At 33.9% G+C, this 26,545-nt stretch overlaps 1 protein-coding gene across 1 annotated transcript in view; it reads left to right on the top strand.

Moving 5' to 3' along the window:
- The window catches only part of KCNT2 (potassium sodium-activated channel subfamily T member 2), a 359,575-nt gene extending 349,973 nt beyond the window's left edge, over window positions 1–9,602 (top strand). The window contains 2 exon segments of the mRNA XM_049769750.1: window positions 3,612–3,696; window positions 9,403–9,602. Coding sequence (XP_049625707.1) covers window positions 3,612–3,696; window positions 9,403–9,514 — 197 coding nt within the window. The 3' untranslated portion in view covers window positions 9,515–9,602.
- Window positions 9,603–26,545: the final 16,943 nt, after the last annotated feature.

Raw genomic sequence — 26,545 nt, 5'->3', positions numbered from 1 at the left:
AACGGTTAGCATAAGAGTAAATTTAAAATATGAGCCTCTATTTTTATAATTTTGTTCGAAGATAACTTGCTGTTTATAGTAAACATTGTGCAGCTTCTAGCATGTTAGTAGAAATGTATACAATATCAACTGAAGAAAAATAAATGTGAAATAGTCAAATTTTAATACTACATTTTAATACAACTGTTTAAGAATAGATATGGGAAAGTTAAAGCTTTATCATAAAGCAATAGACAGTACTACAGCAAATGATTTTGTTTAAAGTAAAAATGTTCTTGCTTATACATTGCAAATTTATTTTTACTTTAGAATATAAAAATTTAAATGGTTCTGAGCTGGAGCAATAGAACAACAGATAGGTTTGCTTTGCATGCAGCTTACCTGGTTTTGATCCCCAGAATTCCACATGGTTGCTGACGCTGCCAGGAGTGATTTTTGAATGCAGAACAAGGAGTATCCATTAAGTGTTGTTGAGTATGGCTTCAAAACCAATAGATAGATTGACAGACAGACAGACAGGCAGGCAGGCAGGCAAGCAGGCAGACAGACAAACAGCATCATTAGGTGGTATATCACTATGTTGTGCTATATTAATATAACAAATTTATAATTAAAATTTTTTCATACAATAACAAGGATACATGATAAAAACATGCAAAGAGGAAAAGGTTTATAGAACAACTTCTCAAAAGTTACTTCTTAAAACATTCATTTCTAGGACTCATGTGAGAAAGGAGAATTGACTATAAAGTGGCTCAAAAAGACTTTTGGCATTTCAGAAATAATCTGTTATAATTAGAGCAGAAGCTACATTTGTCAAATCTCTGAATGAACAAGTTATTGAATTTTTACCAAGCCAATAAGAAACACAACAATAGTAGAATCCACAAGTAATTCAAAGTAATTATTACCATATAAAAACTTTGTGAATAATATTGATAACACTACTATTTTGAAGAGTATATTAATTGTATAATTATTGTGTAGTTGTATAATATACTCAAAAGTCACTATAATGACTTAAAGAGAATTGATTTTGCCTCTCCTGTTCATTGCTCCTACTCCTGTTTAAAATTATGTGTGGCTCTAGTTTTATCTGGACAGAATTAAGTGACTAACTTGAAGAACAAAATAGTGTGATATTGTGTGACAAATTATAATAGCTAACTAGTAATAAAATGACTCTTAAGCCATGAAAGTACTATAGATAGCCATAAATTGAAAAATGATATGAACTTTTAAATTGTTCAAATAAAAACACCCAATATAAAGTACTTGGGAAAGTACTTTTTGTTAGTTTAATTTGTCTAAAAATTTTATAAATTTTTAGATTTTCTATTATTATTTCAATTTTTTGTTTGAAGCATAACTTTATTTAAGTAAGGTGACGAAATATTTATTTAAATTTTGTGCAAAATAAATGCCTTTTGATTTTGCTAAGCCGGAAATTACTGTAAAACAGATCGTGAATGTCATCACAACAGATTCTTTAGCAAATATTATTTCTGGATCAAATGTAGCATATGATTCTGTTTTATGAGTTAGCTTTTTCAAAGGAAATAAAAATTATTCACTAAATATATTAGGTTTCTTTGAAATGGTTTTATTCGATTTTTTTTGTTTTTGTTTTTGTTGGTTTGGACCACACTTGTTGGTGCTCAGAGGTTACTCTTGGCTCTGCACTCAAGGATCACTCTTGGAGGTGCACAGAGGACCTTATGTAGTGCCAGAAATGGAACGTATTGTGGTTGTATGCAAGGCAAGCACCTACCATTTAAATTATTGCTCCAGCCTTGCTATTTAATTCTTTTATGTCTATGCAAACATAAATGATGTAATTAGGATAGTCTTAAAGATTCAGAATCCCTTTATTTAAAAATAACTTAAAATCTTTTAAACTTAAATCATTAATAGAGAAAAAATAATAGACATTTTACTGGTAAAATTATTGTTGAATTGTGCTTTATATGTGGTCACTGTTTCTCAAAGACTAGTTTGAGAAAGTGAGTAAATAATAAAATCTTGGAAAAGAACAATCAGACTAAAATAACTGTAAAGCAACACAGACATGAAAAAAAAAGTGAGACTGACTGACCTGGAGCTCAGCCATATTTTAATTAAGTGGAGATATAAATTACTCTTTACTGGTTTGATAGAGTGTTGTATAGAATAATATAAATTTCATTGCATAAAATTGCTTATCAGAAATTTCTCTATATTTTTGGAAAGAAATTTAATTTTTGAAGCTTTTTTTTTAGTATTGAAATATATCTATCAGTACATTCTTAGATTTTTATTTAACTGCAAACTAGTACATCTTTCATAAGCTACCTCTGTTGACAACTGGAATGACTAGAAGGATATTATGGTTCTAGACCATGAGTTTTTTGTTTTATTTTGTTTTGTTTTGTTCGATTTTTATGGCCTACTCAAAAATGTTCAAAGGCTATCCCCAACGTAGTCTCAGGACTCACTCAAAGTGGTAATCCATGGACCAGGCATTGCCAAGGATCTAATTCAGGCCTGACACACACAATACATGTGTACTAACGCTTTGAGATTTTTCAGCCCTAAAGTAGAGTTTTAAAGACTGGCCTCATAGCTTTAAACCTCTACACCTTTAGAAAATGTAACCTTTAGAAAATGGATGTTAATTGAAATGTTTGCCAACATGGTTTGCTGTTTAATCTTGTTTTCAATGAGTTTTTCAGCATAGACTTCCTAGCGGGATAACTGAGATTTCAATGTCTTGTTTTCTTTTCTGTATTGTACTTCATACTAAGTCACCATCAAATAATTAAATTAAAATTATAATTTGAAAAGTTTAAGACTTAATATTTTGTTTTGAAAACATTGCTTAGGGGCCATAGATAAAATCCAAGTCATTGAACACATATCTTGTATATGGGTTGGCCTAAGTTTTATCCCTGGCACCTTATTTTTTCTTATATCATGAAATAGTTCTCTGGAGTGGTGCTTACAACTAAAAAAAAAATAAAGCATTTTTTTTCAGAGGAAAACTAAATGATTTAGATCAGTTGACTTTAAAACTTATTTCTATCATCATGTTACTGGCATTCTGAAGAAATATCATAATGATTTATATAAGACATATCATTTAATAGAGTCAAACTATTTTGGTCCAAAAGTTGCTTAAAGGTTTTTGTGATGTTTCTTAAATGCAATATCATTAAATGACTTCAAATAATGACCCATTACAGATATCTTTTTGGATAGTATCTAAAACCACAATTATGTCTTTTATTAGTAAGATCTAATAAATAAAATATGCCCAGTATCTAATCATTGTGAATAAGAATAATGTTCAGTCCTGTATATAACAGGTTAAACTACAAGCTTGGTCATTCTAAATGTAATTAAGTACTTAATTTTTATTATTTATTGCCAAATGATATATTGCCAGAAATGAGTGCCTCTTAGATTTATCTGTCATAATAGAATTTAAAAATAGGTAAACCCACAGTGATACTGTGGGCAAAACTCATTCAAAATTAATTTCAGCAATGTAGTTTGAACATAAGATGCTTTACAAGGACCCATGACCTTTTCTGAAAATATTATAACAAACTTGTTATTTCTTTATTTTCCAGATGAAATGAATGATCAACAAAGTACCCTCTCTTACATTCTGATTAACCCATCTCCAGATACCAGACTTGAGCTAAATGATGTTGTGTAAGTTGATATCTATGTCTATAAGACATTTATTTTAGGAAGTCAGTAGTCATATATTGCATATTTTTGTGTTTGACATTATTCAATATTTTAAAGCTAAAATATTTTAAAATTTAAATTTATTTGTGTCCAGAAATAAATTTACATCTTTTTGAGAGTGATGCATTTTTAAAAGAGCTGTAATAGTGCAGTAGAGTAAATGAAGGAAGGAAAGCTTAATTCTGTATTCTGTGAACTATTCTCTAGAAAAGCAGGAGAAAATATATGTAACATTAAAAAGAAGAGTCAAATATAACCAGAAATATCCCACAGGATTTACTTCAAAATAATTTAGAGCTCCAAAAAAGCTGAAGTAAAATGGATAGAAGTATTTAAAAGGGAGAGGCTGACTGCAGTAATTTTATTCATGGAATAATATGAATTGTTCATGTGCACTTATACTAGAGCTGGCTTAACATATTGGTGGCAGAGCTAGAATTTGTCTTTACCATCTTATGTTTTCATTAATAATTTGTTGAATTGCGCCAAGATAAAGATTGGTCTGACATTTTGACAACAGCTATTTTTTTGTTTGTTTGTGTGTGTGTGTTTGTTTTGGCCACACCCATTGATGCTCAGGGATTATTCCTGGGTATGGGCTCAGAAATAGCCCCTGGATTTGTGGGATTCTAAGGATCTAACCGAAGTCAGCTGCATGGAAGGCAAAATGCCCTATGGCTGTGCTACTGCTCCAGCCCAACAAGAGATATGTTTTTAGTATAGGTTGTCCAATGGGACATCCCAAGCATGAGCCATTAGTGGTACTCAATGGCATCAGCATATTAAATTGGGAGATAGATATAGATCAATACATCTTTATAATAGAATATAACACAATATAATTATAATATATTATAATATAATATAATAAATATATTAATCTTTATAATATAAAGTGCTTAGATTTTAATTAACACACTACAATGATAATAAGTTAGTAGTCCTTTGCACTATTATGTAGGTTTTGCACTATTATGTAGGTTTGTTTTGTTTTTGTTTGGGTTTTTTTGGACACAACTGGCAGCACTCAGAAAACACTCCTGGCTCAGGGGACCATATGTGATGCTGTGGTTGGAACCATCTTCCATCCTGGGTCAGAAGTGTGCAAGGCAAATGCCCTAACAACTGTGCTAACACTTTGTCCCTGTACTATAATGTTATCAATAATATATGAAGCATCTATTGACTATGACAAATTTTTTCAGTGTTTTACTGAATTCAAAGTAGAAGACACTGTGTTAATTTGAGTTAATTTTGAATTAATTTCAGAGAAAGTTGGATTTGAACTAGTCTCCAAAATAGAGATAATTTGTGCAATTAGATAACAGAACAGTTGGAATTGCCAGGTTGACTAGATTAAAAGAATTTGTACTTATCTAATAAATTAATAATGGAAAATACCATATTTGACTCTAGAATCTTCAAAACACCTTTGAAAATCAAATACAATGCCAAATATAATTTTTGATAACAAAATTTTAAATTAAACCTTATAGACAATGGGAAGTCCTTATATGTAAATAAAAGTAGCAATGATTTAGAAAAGGTATTTTGACCATATTTGGTATTTTGAATGTATTTTGAAGAGAATAATTCCTAATCGAAATTTGTCCTCAAAACACATATCCCCGAGGCTGAACTGGCTTAATCCAGAGATTGATTATGAAGAGGTGCAAACTGCACAAGTAACATATAGGATTGCCAAATATTCAAATGTCTTGGTCTTATGTCTGAAAAACTTCTTTGTATCTAAATCAGTAAGGTCAGAGATTTCAGGAATTAAAAAAAAAAAACAATATGCTAAGAGCATAAAATAATTCCACATAAGTGGTTTTGAACAAAAGCTAGGACTATGTCAAAACATAAGAATCCAATTTCTTTTTTGCCAGCTTGTGAGGGTGGTGAGGGTACAAACTTAAGAAATAGAATTACCAGAAATTATTAAGATTGAGATGGCATAAACATAGGGAAAGCAGTACCAAAGAGACTGCATAGTGGGTAGGGCACTTGCCTTGTTCAATCCCTAGAACCAAACAGTCTTTCCTGAGTCCCTCCAGGCATGACCCCTGAGCAGAGAGTTAGGAAAAAGCCCTGAAAACCTCCAGTTGTGGCCCTAAAACAAAACAAATCCAGTTATTAAACCAGTTAAATAACTATTATGTAGGGTGAAGGAAAGCAGACACTTCATTGTGACAGGATAATGGACACATTTATAACATTTCTATATGAAAAATTTATGAAGGCAAAATGTAATATTTGGCTATTGAAGTGGAAAGAGTAAAAAAAATCTAAATGATCAAGCATCAGTGGCTTTAAAGTTCTATGTAAATGGAAAAAGAAACAGCTTGCTAATAGCTGAAACAAATTAGAGTAGGAAAGCAATTTTTCAAGTAGGAAGGTTAAGTTGTTGACTGGGAAGAAAAAAGAGATCATGTAGCTAGAGTTAAGGTACATTGTTCAAAGTTCTAAGTGGTAATATCAAGAAACTAGATAGAAATCCAGTACAAAAGATTTGAAGATAAGGTTTAGCTATATAGGATATATTTAGCTTTTGTCTTTTAGACAAATAAAACTAACATAGTTTTCTCTAAGAAAAAATACAAAAAAATAGTAAAATAAGTGGATACTATATAGTAAGATGAGTTACATTTTAGGACAGAAAAATTAATGTCTTTAAAAGATATCTTAGAAAAAACAAATCATCGGGACTAACATTGGCCCAAATAAATGTGAAGCTTCTTCTATAATTAACCTCAGATACAACTAGGAAGTATATTAATAAGATGAATGATGATTTCAGCTGCTAGATTTAGACACATATTGTAAAACAATGTATCCAGTAGCGATATTGAATGTCTCAAGGGCGTTATGTTAGATGAAAATCTCTTACTTATGGTGCACCTAACATGCAACTTCTTATTCAAGACATTACATTTAATGTATTACTACTAAAAAACAAAATTGGGCTGATTTTTTGCATCGTGCTTATATATAACTTCTATTAATTAATATTAAGGATTCTAAAAGTTATTTTTATTTTTTAAATTTATATTAATGTTATCCATGATAATAATTTTATTAATTTTCTAGATTCTCTGCCAAACCAAACATATAACACATCTTCAAATTAAAGTTGCGTTAATTAGTGTAGCTTTGAAAGTTTTGTTTCCCTGTCTCTTAATAAATTGCAGATTTCTTGAGCCAATTTAATTATTTTGCTTGATTAGTTTTAATGAGATTAAAAGCTATTGTTAACTTTTAAGGTCTATGAATATATCTCTCTATAAATCATTGTTTATAACTTGATGGGGCTAGAGAGATATCACAGTGGTAGGGTATTTGCCTTGCATGTGACCAGCCAGGACAGACCAGGGTTCTATTCCTGGAATCCTATACAGTTCTTCAAGCCTGCCAGGAGCATTTTCTGAATGCAAAGCCAAGCGTGACCCCTGAACACTGTTGGGTATGCCCCCCATATATATGTGTGTGTGTGTGTGTGTGTGTGTGTGTGTGTGTGTGTGTGTGTGTGTGTGTGTGTGTGTATGAAATGACTGGAAATTTTTATTTTCTGTGTATGTCTACTTCAGAAGGGCATGGCCAATGGTGCTGGGAGGTGGGGAGATAAAGGGCATTCTCAGCAACGCTCAGCCCACTCATGAAGACCTGATGGCTCCATATTCAGACACAGATGCGCAATGATGGGAGGATATGTTGTACTGAGGTCACACATACTTGGGCTTTACGAATTGAATTACAGCTTCCCTCAGAAGCCTTCTTCACAAGTTTTAATGAATAAAATATCTATTTTATAGTGCATACAAGATAAATAAATCAGACATTTCCTGCCTTTTAAATACTTTTACTTTTTATAAGCTTAAAATTTATAATATTTTTTCAGTTTCAGGCTATGGTAACAACCTCTATTGCATTAAGATCATTAAATTTTAGTGTAACTTTGGCCAATAACTTTCATGGAAGAAAAAAAAACGGCCAGTATGATAAATGGTATTTTAAAACACTCGAAAGAAATCATTTTATTAGGCTCATAATTTAGTAAAAATGATAATAGGAAAGGGGACTTTATTGCTTTGATAAATTAATTTTAAAAGAAAGGATAACATTAATTTGCTTCAAAGAATAATAAATTATTACGTGATGGCACATTAAAAACCTTAATGTGCACTATTAGCTTCATTGATCAAAAATGCTATTGATATTTAAAGTAATTATAAAGCAGTGTGCATGGATAATAAAATTCAGTTTATAGATTTGAGGACAATAATCTTCACTATTTTTTAGCAAAAAATAAGACTCTTTTATATTGCCTTTTCTCATTTTCACTAAGGGGTGTGTTGCATGAATATTTTTCTTTGATTTTTAACAGTAAAACTCTTCACTAGTGTTTTAAAAATTTTGTTACTTTTGTTTATTTTTTTTTGATACTTGGTTTTGCTTATTGGATTGTCTCTGTCTTAGTCTTGGTTCTACACTCAGAAATCACTCCTGACACTGTTTGGGGGGTGGTCCTTATGAGGTAATAGGAACAGAATTTAGGTAAGACTCTTGAAAGGAAATAGGCTTATTGCTGTACAACTCTCTGAACACATAATCACTTTTAAAGTACTTTCTCTGTTCATATATCTCCTAAATGAATATAAAACTATAATACAAAGTGAACTGTTCCTTTAAACAAGATTTTTTAGATTTCAGCATTTTTTATTCTCTTATAAGCATTGTCTTTGCAATAAGAGTCTGAAAGTACTTATCCTGCAATCAAAAGTCCTTTATTAGATATTTCCTATTTTTATTCCAGCATTTACCACTATTTTCCACTTTCCACTTTTTTTTTTTGTTTGTATTTGTTTTTGTTTTTGGGCCACACCCGGCAGGGCTCAGGGGTTACTCCTGGCTATCTGCTCAGAAATAGCTCCTGGCAGGCACTGGGGACCATATGGGACACCGGGATTCCAACCAACCACTTTAGGTCCTGGTTCGGCTGCTTGCAAGGCAAACACCACTGTGCTATCTCTCAGGGCCCTCCACTCTTATTATTTATATTTCTTAGGTGTCCTCTATTGTTGATGTTTGGAATTAACATTTTGTTATTTCCAAATCCAGTTAAGTTCAACCCCACCCAAATGGAGTATTCTCTAATTCTTTCTGTTCTTTTTGTTCTTATGTAATTAGAATTTATTTTTCTTCTTTGTATGTGCCTCATAGAGTAAATGATATTAATCTTTGGGACAAGGGACAAGGTTTTTAATACTTAGCATTCTTGATCCATACATCACATTCTAGAGGTATTCAAGAAAATTATGCTAACTTTTATTTCAGACATCCTTTATAAGCAAAATTTAATGCTATTGAAATGTTTGGGTTTGTTTATGAATGATAAGAAATAAACCTCAAGGCAATTAATCCATCCTGCCCATTGGCCTCATTCTTGATCTGCAGTCCCCTGAGTTCCTTTTCTATCTGTGGCCCTCCTGAAATATGCAAGAGGACCTATTGCTATCCAGAGAACCCACAGGTTGAGAAATACTGATTGAATAATCTGCAATCTACAATCTTTGAAATATTTATTTGAAATAGCATTCTTAAAGGTTAGTGTGAATTAAGCTGTCTTTGTTTATGACTTAATTACTTGCTTTGTTTTTTCTTTATTAGGTATATAATTAGACCAGATCCTTTGGCATACCTTCCAAACCATGAGCCCAGTAGGAAAAACAGCATCTGCAATGCCACTGTTCCAGATTCTCGAGAGGAAACTCAACTTTGATATAAGAAAATAAAACTATGTTGTTTGAGATCATTTCAAAAAGTAGGCAAAGAAAGTATTGCTGGCATGACTAAAATAGATAAGAATATAGTCAATTATTACATATTTTAAAATATCTATCCTCATAGAAGTATAGATTACTTGGGGACTTAATGTATTTTTATTGGAATTACTATTAATTTTTGAAAGAGTTATGGAATGATTGTAAAAGCTAACATGAAGTTTAAATAATTAAATTTGATATTTATTTATTTGACAGGAATCCAAATTCTGTGAAGATATTTTTCAAGGTAGTAAGTTTTTTTATGAAAGAGCTAAACAGTACTATCTTTGGTGCACTGAAATCTATTTAGAAGATTGTTCCTTCTCTTAAAAATTAAATATATATATTATATTCTTTAAACTAGATGTTTTATAGAGATGATAATAATATCTAGTTTTCTCTACACAGAGATTAACAGACATGTAATTAATGCTTGTGTAAGAATTATGTTTGCTTTAAATTAAATATTTGTCATTTTAATTTTTGTTATTATGTCCTACCATATTTATTTTGTAACCTGACATGTTCATGGCATGTTTCATTATACTAAAGAAACCAAAACCAAAAGAAATATCAAGTATCTGAATTTGTGATAACTCTCTTTCTGAAACATATTATATGCCAAGAACACTCTGCTAAAGAACAAATGAGTATTGTTCTCTTAAAAAGCTACCAACAGATAAAATGGCATAACTGTGAATAAGAACTGAATCTAATAATTGATGCATTAACATAAATGTGATAATTATTTGGCTAAACTCATTAGAAATAGATTTAAATTGAAACAAAGCTCCATGATTTTTGTGAATACAAACATATTTAAAGCCTATAAAGCCTCCTTTAGAATTTTAGTATTGAAATGATCACACAAAAATGTTTTTATCTTCATGGAGAAAACTAATCTATAGAAGTTATTTTGAAATTATATAAAAATATACATCATTATGATAGATAGTTTTGCCCTTTCAATTTAACATGAATTTTGACAGGTTTGATAGTTATCACTTAAATTTATTTTGGTGGTAACAATGCCATTGTTCATATTGCTGTGTTTATCTTCAGAAACAGATTAAAAACTACAAACATGTTTGCTAGTTAGTTGGAATGTAAGTAAGTATTTATAGAGGAAAGATTGGTAAATTCAAAACTTTTTTTCCTCAAATTTTTATTTTCCTTTATTTCTACATTTTTACATGGTGGTGCCATTATTCTTTCTGTTCATAAAAAAGTAGATAATTTTTTAAAAAATAAATTTAATAGAAATAGAACTGGCATTTAATGGTGAATTTAATGTATTATATGATAAGCATGTTCATATTCAATGATGAACAACCTGATATTTTTACAATGTCTTCATGCATTACTTCAATAAAAACATAAGTTAAGTAAATATAGCAAAATAATTTTAATATACCCCCAACCAATTATTTGAAAGGACAACTGAAAATGAAAAGTAAATTTTGTACTGTTATATAATTTGATTTAGAGAATATCAATGTTGTTATCACTGTTGTTAACATTGTCTTTGAGCATTTTGCATTACTCTCATTTGAATAAATGGGACACCAAGAATTACTCTTAAAGTATATCTTTAATCTTATTCAGAAAAATAAACTGATTTATAAAAATTTCCTAAAATTAAACATACCTAAAATTTGTATGCATTTTATATGTGTATATTAAAATCACAAAATATATTTGGCAATATACTCACATGCAAATTGTTCAAACTTAAGGCAGATTAAGCTAATATCTGTAATGGAGAACAATACTCATTTAATGTTTAACATCAATATTCAAGTTGAAGTTTCTTTGAATTGCCATGTCTTTAATCAATTATAACTATTTTTAGGAATAAATGAGAGATTTTATGATTCTTCTATTTCCCCCAAAAAGCTCAAGTTTGGTATTTTTGCATAATGACAGTTGTTAAGACTAGGATTTTAAGCTAGGAGATAACTATATTTCCAGTAAAACTGAAAATGCGTTTAATGAATTTTACAATACTTATTTTTTAATTATGAACACTAGTCTAAATTCAATATTTGAAACAATACATATTAGCTTGCTATAATAATTGTAGTTTTACTAGTCATCTATTTAAAAAATAAAACATGCTATTAAAAGCCTTTTAAAATTGTTGCCTTTTAAAAATAATTGCTCTTGCATATGAAAATAAAGCAGAAGGTCAATAATTGTCCTTGTGTAACCCTTGGGAATTAGTTTTGTTTATTGTCAATGTACCATTTTGCTACAAGTTATATTTAATTGATTTAAAACAAATAATAAAATAATTTCTGATGAAGAAAACCTGCTGTTTCTCTTGACAAAACTTTGTTTAGCCACTGTACACTTTGAAAGCATATGATTTGTCAGTTTTGCTGCTCAAACACAAAATAAATACTAACATGATATGATTAGAAAACAGTCATAAATAAAATGTCAGTAAATTATTTCTTAATGTAATAGATTCTTAATAGATTATATTATAAGTAAAGATAAAATCAAAGGGGGAATAGGAAAGGATAGAGCAGGCCGAGATAGAGAAACATAATGAATAAATGGGAGGTAAATGGGAAAAATGGAAAATTAACTAGTAAGAAAAATCTTTATGCGTGCGTGCATGTGCGCGCACGTGTGTTTGTGTGTGTGTGTGTGTGAATATATTGCTAGCTAGATTTAGAGATACCTTTCACAAAACAGAATAATATCCCAATAATCATTTAAACAAAATAAAACATAAGGTAAAGTAGACTTTTGGTAGCAAGAAAATGGAGATGACACATTTTCTCATTATTTTTGGGAAGTTAATCAAAAAGCCTGATATACATAAGAAGCAATAAACAGACTAAAATTTTTTAGAGAATGAAGAAATAGGGTTGTTTAACATGACAGATTTTTCCAGTTCTTTTTCCATCCTCCTATGGAGAAGTTCGAAAGACAGTGTCCTTTGTTCATCTGCTCCTTTCTTGCAGCTCGTTTTTTTTTTCTTTTCTTTACCTTCCCCCGGCCCCCCCCCAACCCCTCCCCCCCCCGTGCTTTGATTCTTCTTTATTTCAGGACCGTGGTTAGTGTTTGGTTGTGGTGCTTTTTAGGATTTTGTTTGTTTGTTTGTTTGTTTTTGTTTCTTAGGGTTGTTGTTTTTTGTATTATTTTTATGTTTTCTTTTCTTTTTCCCTTTCTTAAGATGATTTTTATAGTCTCTCTTTTTTTTTTGCTTGTTTAAATTTTTGCCCCCCCCCTTTTATTAATTTTTTTTCTTTTCTTACCCTCAAAAAGAAACACATAACCTGAACCATCTTGTTCTGCCTCACAAATTGATGGGGAAATAATGGAGGGCACCAAGACCAAACAGTCATATGAACATTGAGTAGAAATAAAAAATGATCGGACTTAAACACCAAAACCAAAGCCAACTATAACAGAATCGATACCAAATCTACAACAAGCTAGACACAGAAGGGACCACTTGTAGGAGCAGCCGGGAAGGGGGCGGGGCAAAGGAGGGGTGATATGGGATGCATGCTGGGAAAGGGGTGGAGGGAGGACAACATTGGTGATGGGAATGCCCCTGATTCAATGTCACTATGTACCTAAAATACTACTGTGAGTGATTTGTAATCCACTTTGACCAAAAAATTATTAATAATAATAAAAAATAAATAACAAGAAAGTTTTGTTAAATCAAAAAAAAAAAAAAAAAGTCCTGTAACATCTTTTTCTAGAGAACCTGAAACAAACTGATGATGTTCTTGCTGTACAGGTGATTCTCCCGGGAATGGCTCCAAAATATATAGCCCGTCAACCTTCCCAGTGACCAGAAACTTCCTTCAACACTCCTTTAGATGTGTGTAGTCATGTGTCCCATGAGACACTGCCCCATTGACTTTCCCCAGAATGTTGGCAGGTTCTATGAAAACAGCAGCACCAGTATCCTATCTGTACAAAGTCAGGACCCTTATTGTGTCTGTCTTAACGGGGCCTAGATTTCAGTTCAGAGGCACTTCACTTTAGTTGAAAAGTTAATGCATCCCTTTAGAGCTGCTGAATCTGTCATTTTTGAGTTCTTAATTATCAACCAACCTGAATTACTCTGAATTTCTGCCACAGATCAAAACAGTGAGCTCCTTCAAGGCACAAGCCCAGGTTTAAATAGGATGAAGTTACCTGGCTGAGGTCAGAGCAATAGAACTGTGAGTTGGGCATTTCCCTTGCATGCTGCTGGCCCAGGTTCTATTAAGACACCACTAACTGGAATCCATTTCCAGATGAATGGTTCTGAGAAGGGTACCTAGAAGATCAAGACAAGACAGACATAGGAGAAAAAAGCATGAGGTCAAAGAACTTCCAACCTAGTGGTCTGATTGCTGACTGTCTTCCCAGTAAGATTTTTATTGCTCAACCTCAATCCACATGGGAGGAAGCACAGAAATTGTTAACAGATCAAAGTACCTATCTAATGCTAATTAATCCTGGGAGGATCTCTAATCAAGCCCAGGTTGGTCTTTACATCTTAAAAGGAATATTGTTAGGGAAGAGAAAGCTAGGGCAAAATCTGTTTTAGGAGAAAGTAGGGTGTGTTCTCTGTGTGGTTAGCTATAGGTTTGATCCTCCAAAATGGATATAGTCCACCAAGCCTTCCAAGATTAAGCCCTGAGCACAATCAGATATGGCTTCCAAACAGAATTACCTAAATGGAAGTCCTCTTTCATTATTTTCTGCCCTTTGTCATCAGTTCTCTATTTTAACTGGCTACTTTTTCAGCAGGATTGAAAATGACCAATGAAATTATGTCACCTACTGCCTCTTCCAGCTTCTGCAATTAACAGTTCTAACAACAACAACAAAAAATACTTGGCTAATGAAGATCTTGAACTAATTGACCTGCATTTTACTAAAATATCTAAAAGGTTTAGGTGGGACAGGAAAGTGGAGGTGTGGTTGGATAGAGTAAAGTGCATGTTTTATATGTTGGAGGTCCATGTTTGATCTCTAATACTACATGGGATCCCAAAACTACCATGAGCAAACCCTAACCTGTGTGCTGTAAATAATCCTAAACATTGCCAGATGTTGCCCTGAATTCATATAAAATAAATTTTAGTAGAAACATTATCTTAAGTTTTACTGGTTGTCACAGTTCAAAATAATTTTCCCTTTTATCAAGGAGAGGATGCCAATGGTGTGTGTGTGTGTGTGTGTGTGTGTGTGTGTGTGTGTGTGTGTGTGTACTTTAAACCTGCCTGTGCCTTGTGCCATTTACTCTGTCTTTGTTATGAGAGTGGGAGCCCTACCTGTCTTTACCCATCTTCAGAACAGTTCTTTGTTGTTGGAAAGAACAGTGCTGAACCAGAAAGATAGTACAATGGATAGGTCAATTTTCCTGCATGCAGCCAATCAATATTAGATACCAGCACCTCAAATAATAACCCTGAAACATGGCCAAGATTAATCTGAGCACAGAACCAGGAAAAAGACCTGAGAACCTCTGCTTGTAACCCCCAAACCAAATCAAAACAAATAAGAAAAGGTGGCTGTGTTTTTTATAGCTGATTCATTCTGATCAAGCTCTTCTTTCAATAGTGTGGCTCTGTTGGCCACATTTGTCAGTGTCATTTACTGAATTATATTGAGGTCAATAATTGTCCAAAATTTTAAGTTTTGCTTCCTTCTTTGATTAGAAATTCAACTATACATACTTCTCTCTTCTCCTATTTTACTATAAGCAATAAGAATTCCAGATTTCAAACTTTTCCTTAGCTTCTCAGCTATAAATAACTAATTTTCATCTCCTGAAAATTCTTCCTTATAAAACACCACAAAATGTTTGCCACCTCTGACAAGGATGGATTGCTTTTCCTCTTGTTTCAATAACATGTTCCTCTTTTCACTCTAAGATGTCCTTAAAAAGTTTCTCTACACTCTGTTTGTGCCCCCTTAGGTATTCTCTAAGGAGATTAACCTTCTATTTGTTTCTCTATCTTTTTTCTTTTTCTTGAACTGTCACAAGTATACTTTAACAGTATACTCAAAGCAACGTGCGATTTGTTTTTATTTGTTTTGTTTAGTTTTTTTGTTGATGTGCAACTCCCAGTGATGTTCAGGACTTACTCTTGGCTCTGAACTCAGAAACCAGCCCTGGTGGGTTCAGGAGAACATATTGGATTCAGCAGAGAGAATCTAGGTCTATTTCATGCAAGGCAAATGTCCAACTCATTGTCTTATCACTCCAGCCCTCAATGATGGGCTTTATGAAATATCTAAGAATTCTTCCAGCATCTATGCATTATCTAGTTCCAAAGTGACTTCTGTAATTTTTGCAGATTTGTTACAGCAGCAAGCACTTCTCATTACTAATTTCTATTTTACTCTATTGAGAATGCTGTAAAAAAATCTGCTGAGTTACTTAAACAAAACACATTTATTTTTTACAATTACTGAAACTAGAAGTGCTTAGAAGTCCAGCTGATTTGGTTGTTTGAGAGTTCCTATTTCATGAATTATGGTTAACTCTCTTTTAGTATAGAAATAGATTAGAGAGAAAGAAGCAAGTATTCTTGGTTTTCTTACAGGAGTATTTATACCATCTAAAAAGGTTTATCTTCAAGAGTTCTTCTAATTATTTTTAAAATTCCATCTTCCTGCACTTTGGAGAGTAGAATCTTAACAAAATGTAATTGAGGTGAACTCAAATATTAAGTCCATGTAATCATGAGATATTATTAGGAAACTGGTAATATAAAAAATATTTTCATCAAGAAAGTTTCATCTATGAAGCAATAACGGATATAAATTTGGCTATGTAAAAGAAGGGAAAAATATATTCTGTTATCTAGAAAGAGAATAATTGCAGTAACTTGTATGAAAGATTATACATAAAGGGTATAAATATGCACTCTTAGAAATTATATAATTCACCTTATTAGAAGAATATAAATATAAAAAATATAGTTTGGGGACTTATTGGGTAACACCCAGGGTGTTTAGGATGATCTCAGAGGGATTATATGGGATGCTGGTGATCAAACTCAGTTGGCCACATGAAATGTAAACACCCTTCCTGCTGTAATATTTCTCTCGTATCCTAAATGAAATAAAATTCTAAATTCTTACTTTATAATTTAGTTTATTTGTAAGATGGCATTGCAATGTTGATAATTGGACTGATAACAACCCTATGAAAGTGTGATGATGTAAATCCATAATCTATGAAAATAAATACTTTAAAAATATGACAAAACTTAAGGGACTTAAATTTAAATTTAAATATTAAGAAAATAATTCTTGAAAAAATTATATTTTAAATACTCTTGGACCAAATAGTTAACAGATATCTTATCTATGAAGATAGAAAATCTTGCTAATGCTTTCTATGATAGATAATTGATTTTCTTATAGTTTTATGAAAAGCCTGCTGAGAAATAGCTGTAATTTCTAATATTTCTACTGAAAAATAAAGTTGCTAAAATATAGCTGTGCTTAATTTCTTATCTTTAACCAATGAACAGAGTTCTTTATCTTAAAATTCTCTATGTCATCCCAGTCATAAGTGAGCAAATTGCATTTCTTTTTTTTTTTAATGCATAATTTTTTTTATTTAAACACCTTGATTACATACATGATTGTGTTTGGGTTTCAGTCATAAAAGGAGCACCACCCATCACCAGTGCAACATTCCCATCACCCAAGTCCCAAATCTCCCTCCTCCCCACCCAACCCCCGCCTGTACCCTAAACAGGCTCTACATTTCCCTCATACATTCTCAATATTAGGACAGTTCAAAATGTAGTTATTTCTCTAACTAAACTCATCACTCTTTGTGGTGAGCTTCCTGAGGTGAGCTGGAACTTCCAGGTCTTTTCTCTTTTGTGTCTGAAAATTATTATTACAAGGGTGTCTTTCATTTTTCTTAAAACCCATAGATGAGTGAGACCATTCTGCGTTTTTCTCTCTCTCTGACTTATTTCACTCAGCATAATAGATTCCATGTACATCCATGTATAGGAAAATTTCATGACTTCATCTCTCCTGACAGCTGCATAATATTCCATTGTGTATATGTACCACAGTTTCTTTAGCCATTCATCTGTTGAAGGGCATCTTGGTTGTTTCCAGAGTCTTGCTATGGTAAATAGAGCTGCAATGAATATAGGTGTAAGAAAGGGGTTTTTGTATTGTATTTTTGTGTTCCTAGGGTATATTCCTAGGAGTGGTATAGTTGGATCGTATGGGAGCTCGATTTCCAGTTTTTGGAGGAATCTCCATATCGCTTTCCATAAAGGTTGAACTAGACAGCATTCCCACCAGCAGTGGATAAGAGTTCCTTTCTCTCCACATCCCCGCCAACACTGTTTATTCTCATTCTTTGTGATGTGTGCCATTCTCTGGGGTGTGAGGTGGTATCTCATCATTGTTTTGATTTGCATCTCCCTGATGATTAGTGATGTGGAACATTTTTTCATGTGTCTTTTGGCCATGTGTATTTCTTCTTTGTCAAAGTGTCTGTTCATTTCTTCTCCCCATTTTTTGATGGGGTTAGATGTTTTTTTCTTGTAAAGTTCTGTCAGTGCCTTGTATATTTTGGAGATTAGCCCCTTATCTGATGGGTATTGGGTGAATAGTTTCTCCCACTCAGTGGGTGGCTCTTGTATCCTGGGCACTATTTCCTTTGAGGTGCAGAAGCTTCTCAGCTTAATATATTCCCATCTGTTAATCTCTGCTTTCACTTGCTTGGAGAGTGCAGTTTCCTCCTTGAAGATGCCTGTAATGTCCTGGAGTGTTTTGCCTATGTGCTGTTCTATATATCTTATGGTTTTGGGGCTGATATCGAGGTCTTTAATCCATTTGGATTTTACCTTTGTACATGATGTTAGCTGGGGGTCTAAGTTTAATTTTTTGCAAGTGGCTATCCAATTGTGCCAACACCACTTGTTGAAGAGGCTTTCCCTGCTCCATTTAGGATTTCCTGCTCCTTTATCAAAAATTAGATGGTTGTATCTCTGGGGAACATTTTCTGAGTATTCAAGCCTATTCCACTGATCTGAGGACCTATCCTTATTCCAATACCATGCTGTTTTGATAACTGTTGCTTTGTAGTACAGTTTAAAGTTGGGAAAAGTAATTCCTCCCATATTCTTTTTCCCAATGATTGCTTTAGCTATTCGAGGGTGTTTATTGTTCCAAATGAATTTCAAAAGTGTCTGATCCACTTCTTTGAAGAATGTCATGGGTATCTTTAGAGGGATGGCATTAAATCTGTATAATGCCTTGGGGAGTATTGACATTTTGATGATGTTAATCCTGCCAATCCATGAGCAGGGTATGCGTTTCCATTTCCATGTGTCCTCTCTTATTTCTTGGAGCAGAGTTTTATAGTTTTCTATGTATAGGTCCTTCACATTTTTAGTCAAGTTGATTCCAAGATATTTGAGTTTGTGTGGCACTATTGTGAATGGGGTTGTTTTCTTAATGTCCATTTCATCCTTATTACTATTGGTATATAGAAATGCCATTGATTTTTGTGTGTTAATTTTGTAGCCTGCCACCTTGCTATATGAGTCTATTGTTTCTAGAAGCTTTTTGATAGAGTCTTTAGGGTTTTCTAAGTAGAGTATCATGTCATCTGCAAACAGTGAGAGCTTGACTTCTTCCTTTCCTATCTGGATTCCCTTGATATCCTTTTCTTGCCTAATCGCTATAGCAAGTACTTCCAGTGCTATGTTGAATAGGAGTGGTGAGAGAGGACAGCCTTGTCTTGTGCCAGAATTTAGAGGGAAGGCTTTCAGTTTTTCTCCATTGAGGATAATATTTGCCATTGGCTTGTGGTAGGTGGCCTTCACTATATTGAGAAAGGTTCCCTCCATTCCCATCTTGCTGAGAGTTTTGATCAAGAATGGGGGTTGGACCTTATCAAATGCTTTCTCTGCATCTATTGATATGATCATGTGGTTTTTATTTTTCTTGTTATTGATGTTGTGTATTATGTTGATAGATTTACGGATGTTAAACCAGCCTTGCATTCCTGGGATGAAACCTACTTGATCGTAGTGGATGATCTTCTTAACGAGGCATTGAATCCTATTTGCCAGGATTTTGTTGAGGATCTTTGCATCTGCATTCATCAGTGATATTGGTCTGTAATTTTCTTTTTTGGTAGCGTCTCTGTCTGGTTTAGGTATCAAGGTGATGTTGGCTTCATAAAAGCTATTTGGAAGTGTTTCTGTTTGTTCAATTTCATGAAAGAGTCTTGCCAAGATTGGCAGTAGTTCCTCTTGGAAAGTTTGATAGAATTCATTAGTGAATCCATCTGGACCTGGGCTTTTGTTTTTCGGCAGACATTTGATTACTTTTTAATTTCATCAATGGTGATGGGGGTGTTTAGATATGCTACATCCTCTTCCTTCAACCGTGGAAGATTATAGGAGTCCAAGAATTTATCCATTTCTTCCAGGTTCTCATTTTTAGTGGCGTAGAGTTTTTCAAAGTAGTTTCTGATTACCCTTTGAATCTCTGTCATATCAGTAGTGATCTCTCCTTTTTCATTCCTGATACGAGTTATCAAGTTTCTCTCTCTCTCTTTCTTTGTTAGGTTTGCCAGTGGTCTATCAATCTTGTTTATTTTTTCAAAGAACCAACTTCTGCTTTCATTGATCTTTCGGATTGTTTTTTGAGTTTCCACTTCGTTGATTTCTGCTCTCAGCTTTGTTATTTCCTTCTGTCTTCCTATTCTTGGGTCCTTTTGTTGAGCATTTTCTAGTTCTATTAGCTGTGTCATTAAGCTACTCAGGTAAGCTCCTTCTTCCTTCCTGATGTGTGCTTGCAAAGCTATAAATTTTCCTCTCAGTACTGCTTTTGCTGTGTCCCATAAGTTCTGAGAGTTTGTGTCTTTATTGTCATTTGTTTCCAGGAACCTTTTTATTTCCTCCTTGATTTCATCTCGGACCCACTGGTTATTGAGCATGAGGCTGTTTAACTTCCAGGTGTTAAAGTGTTTCTTCTGAGTCCCTTTGGAGTTCACAAATAATTTCAGAGCCTTGTGGTCAGCGAAGGTAGTCTGCAAAATTTCTATCCTCTTGATCTTATGGAGGTATGTTTTATGTGCCAGCATGTAGTCTATCCTGGAGAATGTCCCATGTACATTGGAGAAGAATGTGTATCCAGGTTTCTGGGGATGGAGTGTCCTATATATATCCACTAGGCCTCTTTCTTCCATTTCTCTCCTCAGGTCTAGTATATTCTTGTTGGGTTTCAGTCTGGTTGACCTGTCCAGTGTTGACAAAGCCATGTTAAGGTCCCCCACAATTATTGTGTTGTTGTTGATATTATTTTTCAGATTTGTCAACAGTTGTATTAAATATTTTGCTGGCCCCTCATTCGGTGCATATATGTTTAGGAGAGTGAATTCTTCCTGCTCTACGTACCCCTTTATTAATATAAAATGTCCGTCTTTGTCCCTTACAACCTTCCTGAGTATAAAGTTTGCATTATCTGATATTAGTATGGCCACTCCAGCTTTTTTATGGGTGTTGTTTGCTTGGATAACTTTTCTCCAGCCTTTTATTTTGAGTCTATGTTTGTTCTGACTATTCAGGTGCGTTTCTTGTAGGCAGCAGAAGGTTGGATTGAGTTTTTTGATCCATTTAGCCACTCTGTGTCTCTTAACTGGTGCATTTAGTCCATTGACGTTGAGAGAAAGAATTGTCCTGGGATTTAACGCCATCTTTATTTCAAAATTTGGTGTGTCTTTTGGGTAGTCTTGTCTTAGATTAGGTCTTTCAGTTTTTCTCTTAAGACTGGTTTTGTGTCTGTGAAGTTTCTGAGCTGTTTTTTGTCTGTGAAACCATGTATTCTTCCATCAAACCGGAAAGTGAGTTTTGCTGGGTATAGTATTCTGGGTGAAGCATTCATTTCATTCAGTCTTGTCACAATATCCCACCACTGCTTTCTGGCATTGAGTGTTTCTGGTGACAGGTCTGCTGTAAATCTCAGGGATGCTTGCTTGAACATGATTTCCCCTTTTGATCTTGCTGTTTTCAGAATTCTGTCTCTATCTGTGGGATTTGTCATTGTGACTAGGATGTGTCTTGGGGTGGTTTTTCTGGGGTCTCTTTTGGTTGGTACTCTTCGGGCATGCAGGATTTGATCACATATATTCTTTAGCTCTGGAAGTTTCTCTTTAATGATGTTCTTGACCATTGATTCTTCCTGGAAATTTTCTTCCTGGGTCTCTGGGACTCCAATGATTCTTAAGTTGTTTCTGTTGATCTTATCATAGACTTCTATTTTCGTCTGTTCCCATTCTTTGACTAATTTTTCCATTGTCTGCTCATTTGCTTTAAGTTTTTTGTCCAATCTCTCCTGCTGTATGGAATTGTTATGTATCTCATTTTCCACAGCACCAAGTCTATTCTCAGCTTCTGATACCCTGTCCCAGAGCTTATCCATTTTGTCATTCACTTCGTTTACTGACTTTTTCAGTCCTGTTAGTTGACATGTTATTTCAGTTTGGAGTTTTGTCATTTCTGCCTTCATATTTTCTTGGTTCTTATTAGTGTTCTGTTCAACTCGATCCATGGTTTCTTGGAGTCTGTTGAGCACCTTCCATATTGCTAGTCTAAAGTCCTTATCTGAGAGGTTGATTAGTTGTTCAGTCGTTATCTGGTCCTCAGAATTGTCATCTTCATTCTCTATGTCTGATGCTGGCCTGCGTTGTTTCCCCATTGTCACACTTGTATTGTGGGTTTTTCTACGTGTTGTGGTGGTATTCATTGTCTATATGATGTAGGCAGCACACTCCTCTGGCTCCTCCCTTTCTGGATGGGCTGACTTGCCTCTAAGGGAGCGGAGTCCTCCGTGGATGAAGCCTCACACTGGGTCAAATCTTAGGCCCGAGCATGCAACAGAGAAGACAGTCCAGAGAGAAATGTTTGCTTCTGTGATATAGCGCCGTTCTTAGTGTGATTTTTCCTTCTTATTGCAATGGAGTTCTTTCTTTAGAAAGAGTGCACGGCCGCGTAGCGAAGCAGAGCAGCCGTGCTCCTCTGAGCCTCTTTTTTCCCCACTCGCATGAGTTTCACGCAAGAGGACAGTAGACAGACACAGACAGGTCACACTCACAGTCTTTCACAGTTGAGCCCCACTGGGCCGGTGTACTTTCGCGGATTTTCCCCGCCTGGTGTCACACACAGGGAGCCAGCTTTTGCAAAGCTTAGCCGGTTTTTATGCTCTGAAGTCCCTCCCTGAAAATGGCGTCTGGGCTGCAAATTGCATTTCTTACTTTAGAAAATTTAATATTTTCTAGGGCATATTTCTAGGAGTGGTATAGCTGGATCATATGGAAGCTCAATTTTCAAAAACACAATAAAAAATATGCCCCCTGTCTGCCTATGTTTATTGCAGCTCTATTTACCATAGCCAGAATCTGAAAACAACCCAGATGCCCAACAACAGATGTGTGTCAAAAGAAACTGTGGTACATATACACAATGAAATACTATGCATCTGTCAGAAAAAGGGAATTCATGAAATATTTCCATACCTGGATGGGCTTCGAAACCTATTATGCTGAGTGAAATGCGTCAGAGGGAGAGAGATAGAGAATATTCTCACTCATCTATGAGATTTAAGCAAAATAAAAGATAGTGTCGTAATAATACCTGTTGTTTTATTATATTAATTAAAGAGTCCTAGAGTTGGTGTGATTGTGAGGCCTTTTAGGGCTCGACCCATCTCCTGCAGTCCCTACAGCCTGGCAGGTCTGAAGGTTGCAGGGTGAGGACTGAGACAAAGCAGTCAGATGAAGTTCCAGGAGTCTTCCAGCTTTATTTCACAGTCCCTACCACCATGTACACTTCCTCACATGGCCTCTATACTAAGCCGTTTCCTAGCAGCAACTTCTCTATTCCTTCTGGCTCTCTCAGCCTCTGTCTCCTTTACAGCTTCTTTTTCCAGGCTTCCTAACTGGCTTCCAGACTCATTAACTCCCTTTGTTGATGCTAACTGCTGCTGAATTTGTTGCTGAATTGCTGATACTGAATCTCTCTGTTGAATCTCGCTGTTGATTCTCACTTCTGTCTATCCTCACTTCTGCTTCTAACTCTCCTTTCTTTCTCCCTCTCTCCCCTCTCCAAGTCAGCCTCCTTTACCTGCATATTCCAGGTGTGGGCAGTTCTGATCATTCAGGTGGGATAAATAAGTTGGGGGAGGGGATACCAACAATACCCAGAGATAATAAAGATGAGGTTTGAAAGGACCAGCCATGATATGAAGCTACCACAAAGATTGGTGAGCCCAGTTAGAGAAATAACCAACTAATATGATAATGGTAGTGAGTGGGAGATATAGAATGCCTGTCTCGAAAACAGGGGGAGGAAGTGAATGGGGGGCATTGGTGGAAGGAAGGTTGCACTTATGACAGGGTATACTTTTTTATGACTGAAACCCAGCTATAAACATGTTATCGCTCCTGGCTTTGGGGGACCATATGGGACGCCAGGGATTGAACCCAGGTCCTTACTGGGTGAGCCGCATGCAAGGCAAATGCCTTACAGTTGGGCTATCCCTCCAGCCCCTACAAACATGTTTTTAATCATGGTGCTTAAATAATAATTTTAAAAAATAAATAAAAATAAAATATATAGATATAAATATAAAATATTGTTATAAATAAAAAAGCTATATGGAAACTAAAAATTTTTATTATTTTATAATTTATATTTTTTAAAATGAAAACTATTGAAAAATCAATAAAACATCTCTCTGAAAAATAAATTCTCCAAAGGATATAACAGAAAATAAAAATATTAATATTTATCCTTGTATTAAGAAACATGTTGCATACCAATTTGAAGAAATAGAGTAGTTACCTTCGAGTCAATGTTTCAAACTCAAAAGCCTTTATTAGCAGGAAAGATGATTTCCTGATCACTTTGAAATGCAAATATTTTCAAAAGTAAGTCTGTTGAAAACTTGTTATTCCCAAGTACCAACATAATTATATTATTTGTTAGCATTTCTTAGAATTTATTATTATTGAAATTAATAAATAAATTGTTTTTATTTTGTTATCATTTTGAGAACATGTTATTTTTTTCTTGAATTTGCTGAAAACTTGAGACCTATATCCTATAAATAACAAACTACTAAAAGTGTGTTATCAAGAATTTGAGATAAAAACTATGAGTATTTTTTTAATTATTTTTAATTATGAGAACAAAGATGCAAAGAAAGAAGACAAGGTAAAGTTACAGTGGAAGGACAATCACCCATAAATAGAATTCTCAGAAACCCCCTTGCTGATATCTGAACCTTGAACTTTCAGCCAAAGGAAATAACAAAACTATGAGTATTTTAATGAGAACCTGTAATATTCCTATTAAAAGCCATCACCAAAAAATGAACAAAATCTGCCTTGCCACCAAATAATTTGGGCTTTCAACAATTTCCAGCAGTGAATAAAAAATATTTCATGACATCATTCAAAATTCCTTGACATCCTCCTTTTGTTTATATTTTATACATAAAACAGTCACCTAACAAATTACGAAATTCAAATAATGAAGGGAACTAAATAAGGATATGGGTTTTTTTGTATTATAGATAGAAAACAGTTTTCACGAATGGATCTGAAATCAATAGTTTGTTTTGTAACTCTTTCAATATCATCATAGGAAAACTTGCAGGATACAGATAATGATCAATGGTAAGTAATTTGTTTTGTATATATATTGATGACTTTGCCAGACTTATCTAGATGGTAATTGCCACATATTGCATCCTGCTATAGATCATTTCAGTTTATTTTCACAGAGGCAGCTACTCAAACCTCGAGCATGTAGAAGGTAAATATTAGGGAATTATGACTATGCTGAAAAGTGGTTAATCAATCAGCGGGTCTTATAAAATGGTTACCTGAGGTATTTTCTCCCCTTTTAAAGGAAGGAACACAAAACTATTCAGAATCTCTGAATGATGCTTTTTCCTTGTTTAGATCATATTCTCACATGCTACATTCTTTAAATCAGGAAAACTCTCACCCAAATTCTTACTCACCTAGAATATGAATAGATTTGTTTGTTTTTTTTTTCTGAATTCATACTACATCTGTGTCTTTCTTTGAAAGGTTTTTTTGTTTGTTTGTTTTGTTGGTTGGTTGATTGGTTTCAGTTTTTGTCTGGTTTTTGTTGTGCTATGGAAATCAATCCCCAGGCCTCATATATGCAAGAGAAGTATTGTCTACCAGAACCCCTTTATTCAGAACCTAAAATTTTACCTTGTTTGCAAATAAGTTCCTGCAGATGTAATCGATTTATGATGAAGCCACCCTGCACTGAGGTAGAATCAGTTCATTATAAAGGACATCCATCTAGGAAGAGTCAGATTAGAACAGAAGCACAATGAAAACACCAAGGAGGTGGCATTTGGTGTGATGTGTCTAGGAGTCAAGGAATGGGCAGAACTGCAAACAGGAAATTCTAGGAATAAACATGCAAATTGACTCCACTTCAGCTTCCTAATGTATTGGACTTTGCTATTAATTTGATTTTAAATTTTCTGGTTTCCACATTATGAGAGAATAAATGAGTTTCTGCTGTAAATAGTTAAATTTGTGGTGATTTGTTGCTGAAACTTTAGAGAAGGAAAACAATGCCCATCTTCATTATTTTATTCTCAAGTCTCTGAGTTAGAGAACAAAAATATCAAGGAATATCAAGAAGTTGTTAGAAGGTAGAAAGGATTTAGAATAATTGTAAATATTGGACTTTAATCTATAACTGTATTTGAAGCAGGTATTATGAGGGAAATAAATATTCAACAGTTTTTGATTTTCACTGTGCTAATAATGAGTGGCTTATGTGGATGAGTGAAAATTCCATTTACCAACTGAATCTCAGAGTGATAACAGTGACATTTCTAAAGGGAACTTATGCCTCTCCCTTATTCAAGCAATTGTTGGTGATATTATTCTCTTCAGGTTGGAAATGGAAGTA

Source organism: Suncus etruscus, chromosome 3 (genome assembly GCF_024139225.1).
Source record: "Suncus etruscus isolate mSunEtr1 chromosome 3, mSunEtr1.pri.cur, whole genome shotgun sequence".
In the NCBI taxonomy this organism is placed as follows: Eukaryota; Metazoa; Chordata; class Mammalia; order Eulipotyphla; family Soricidae; genus Suncus; species Suncus etruscus.
This window is presented reverse-complemented; position numbering and strand designations above follow the sequence as displayed.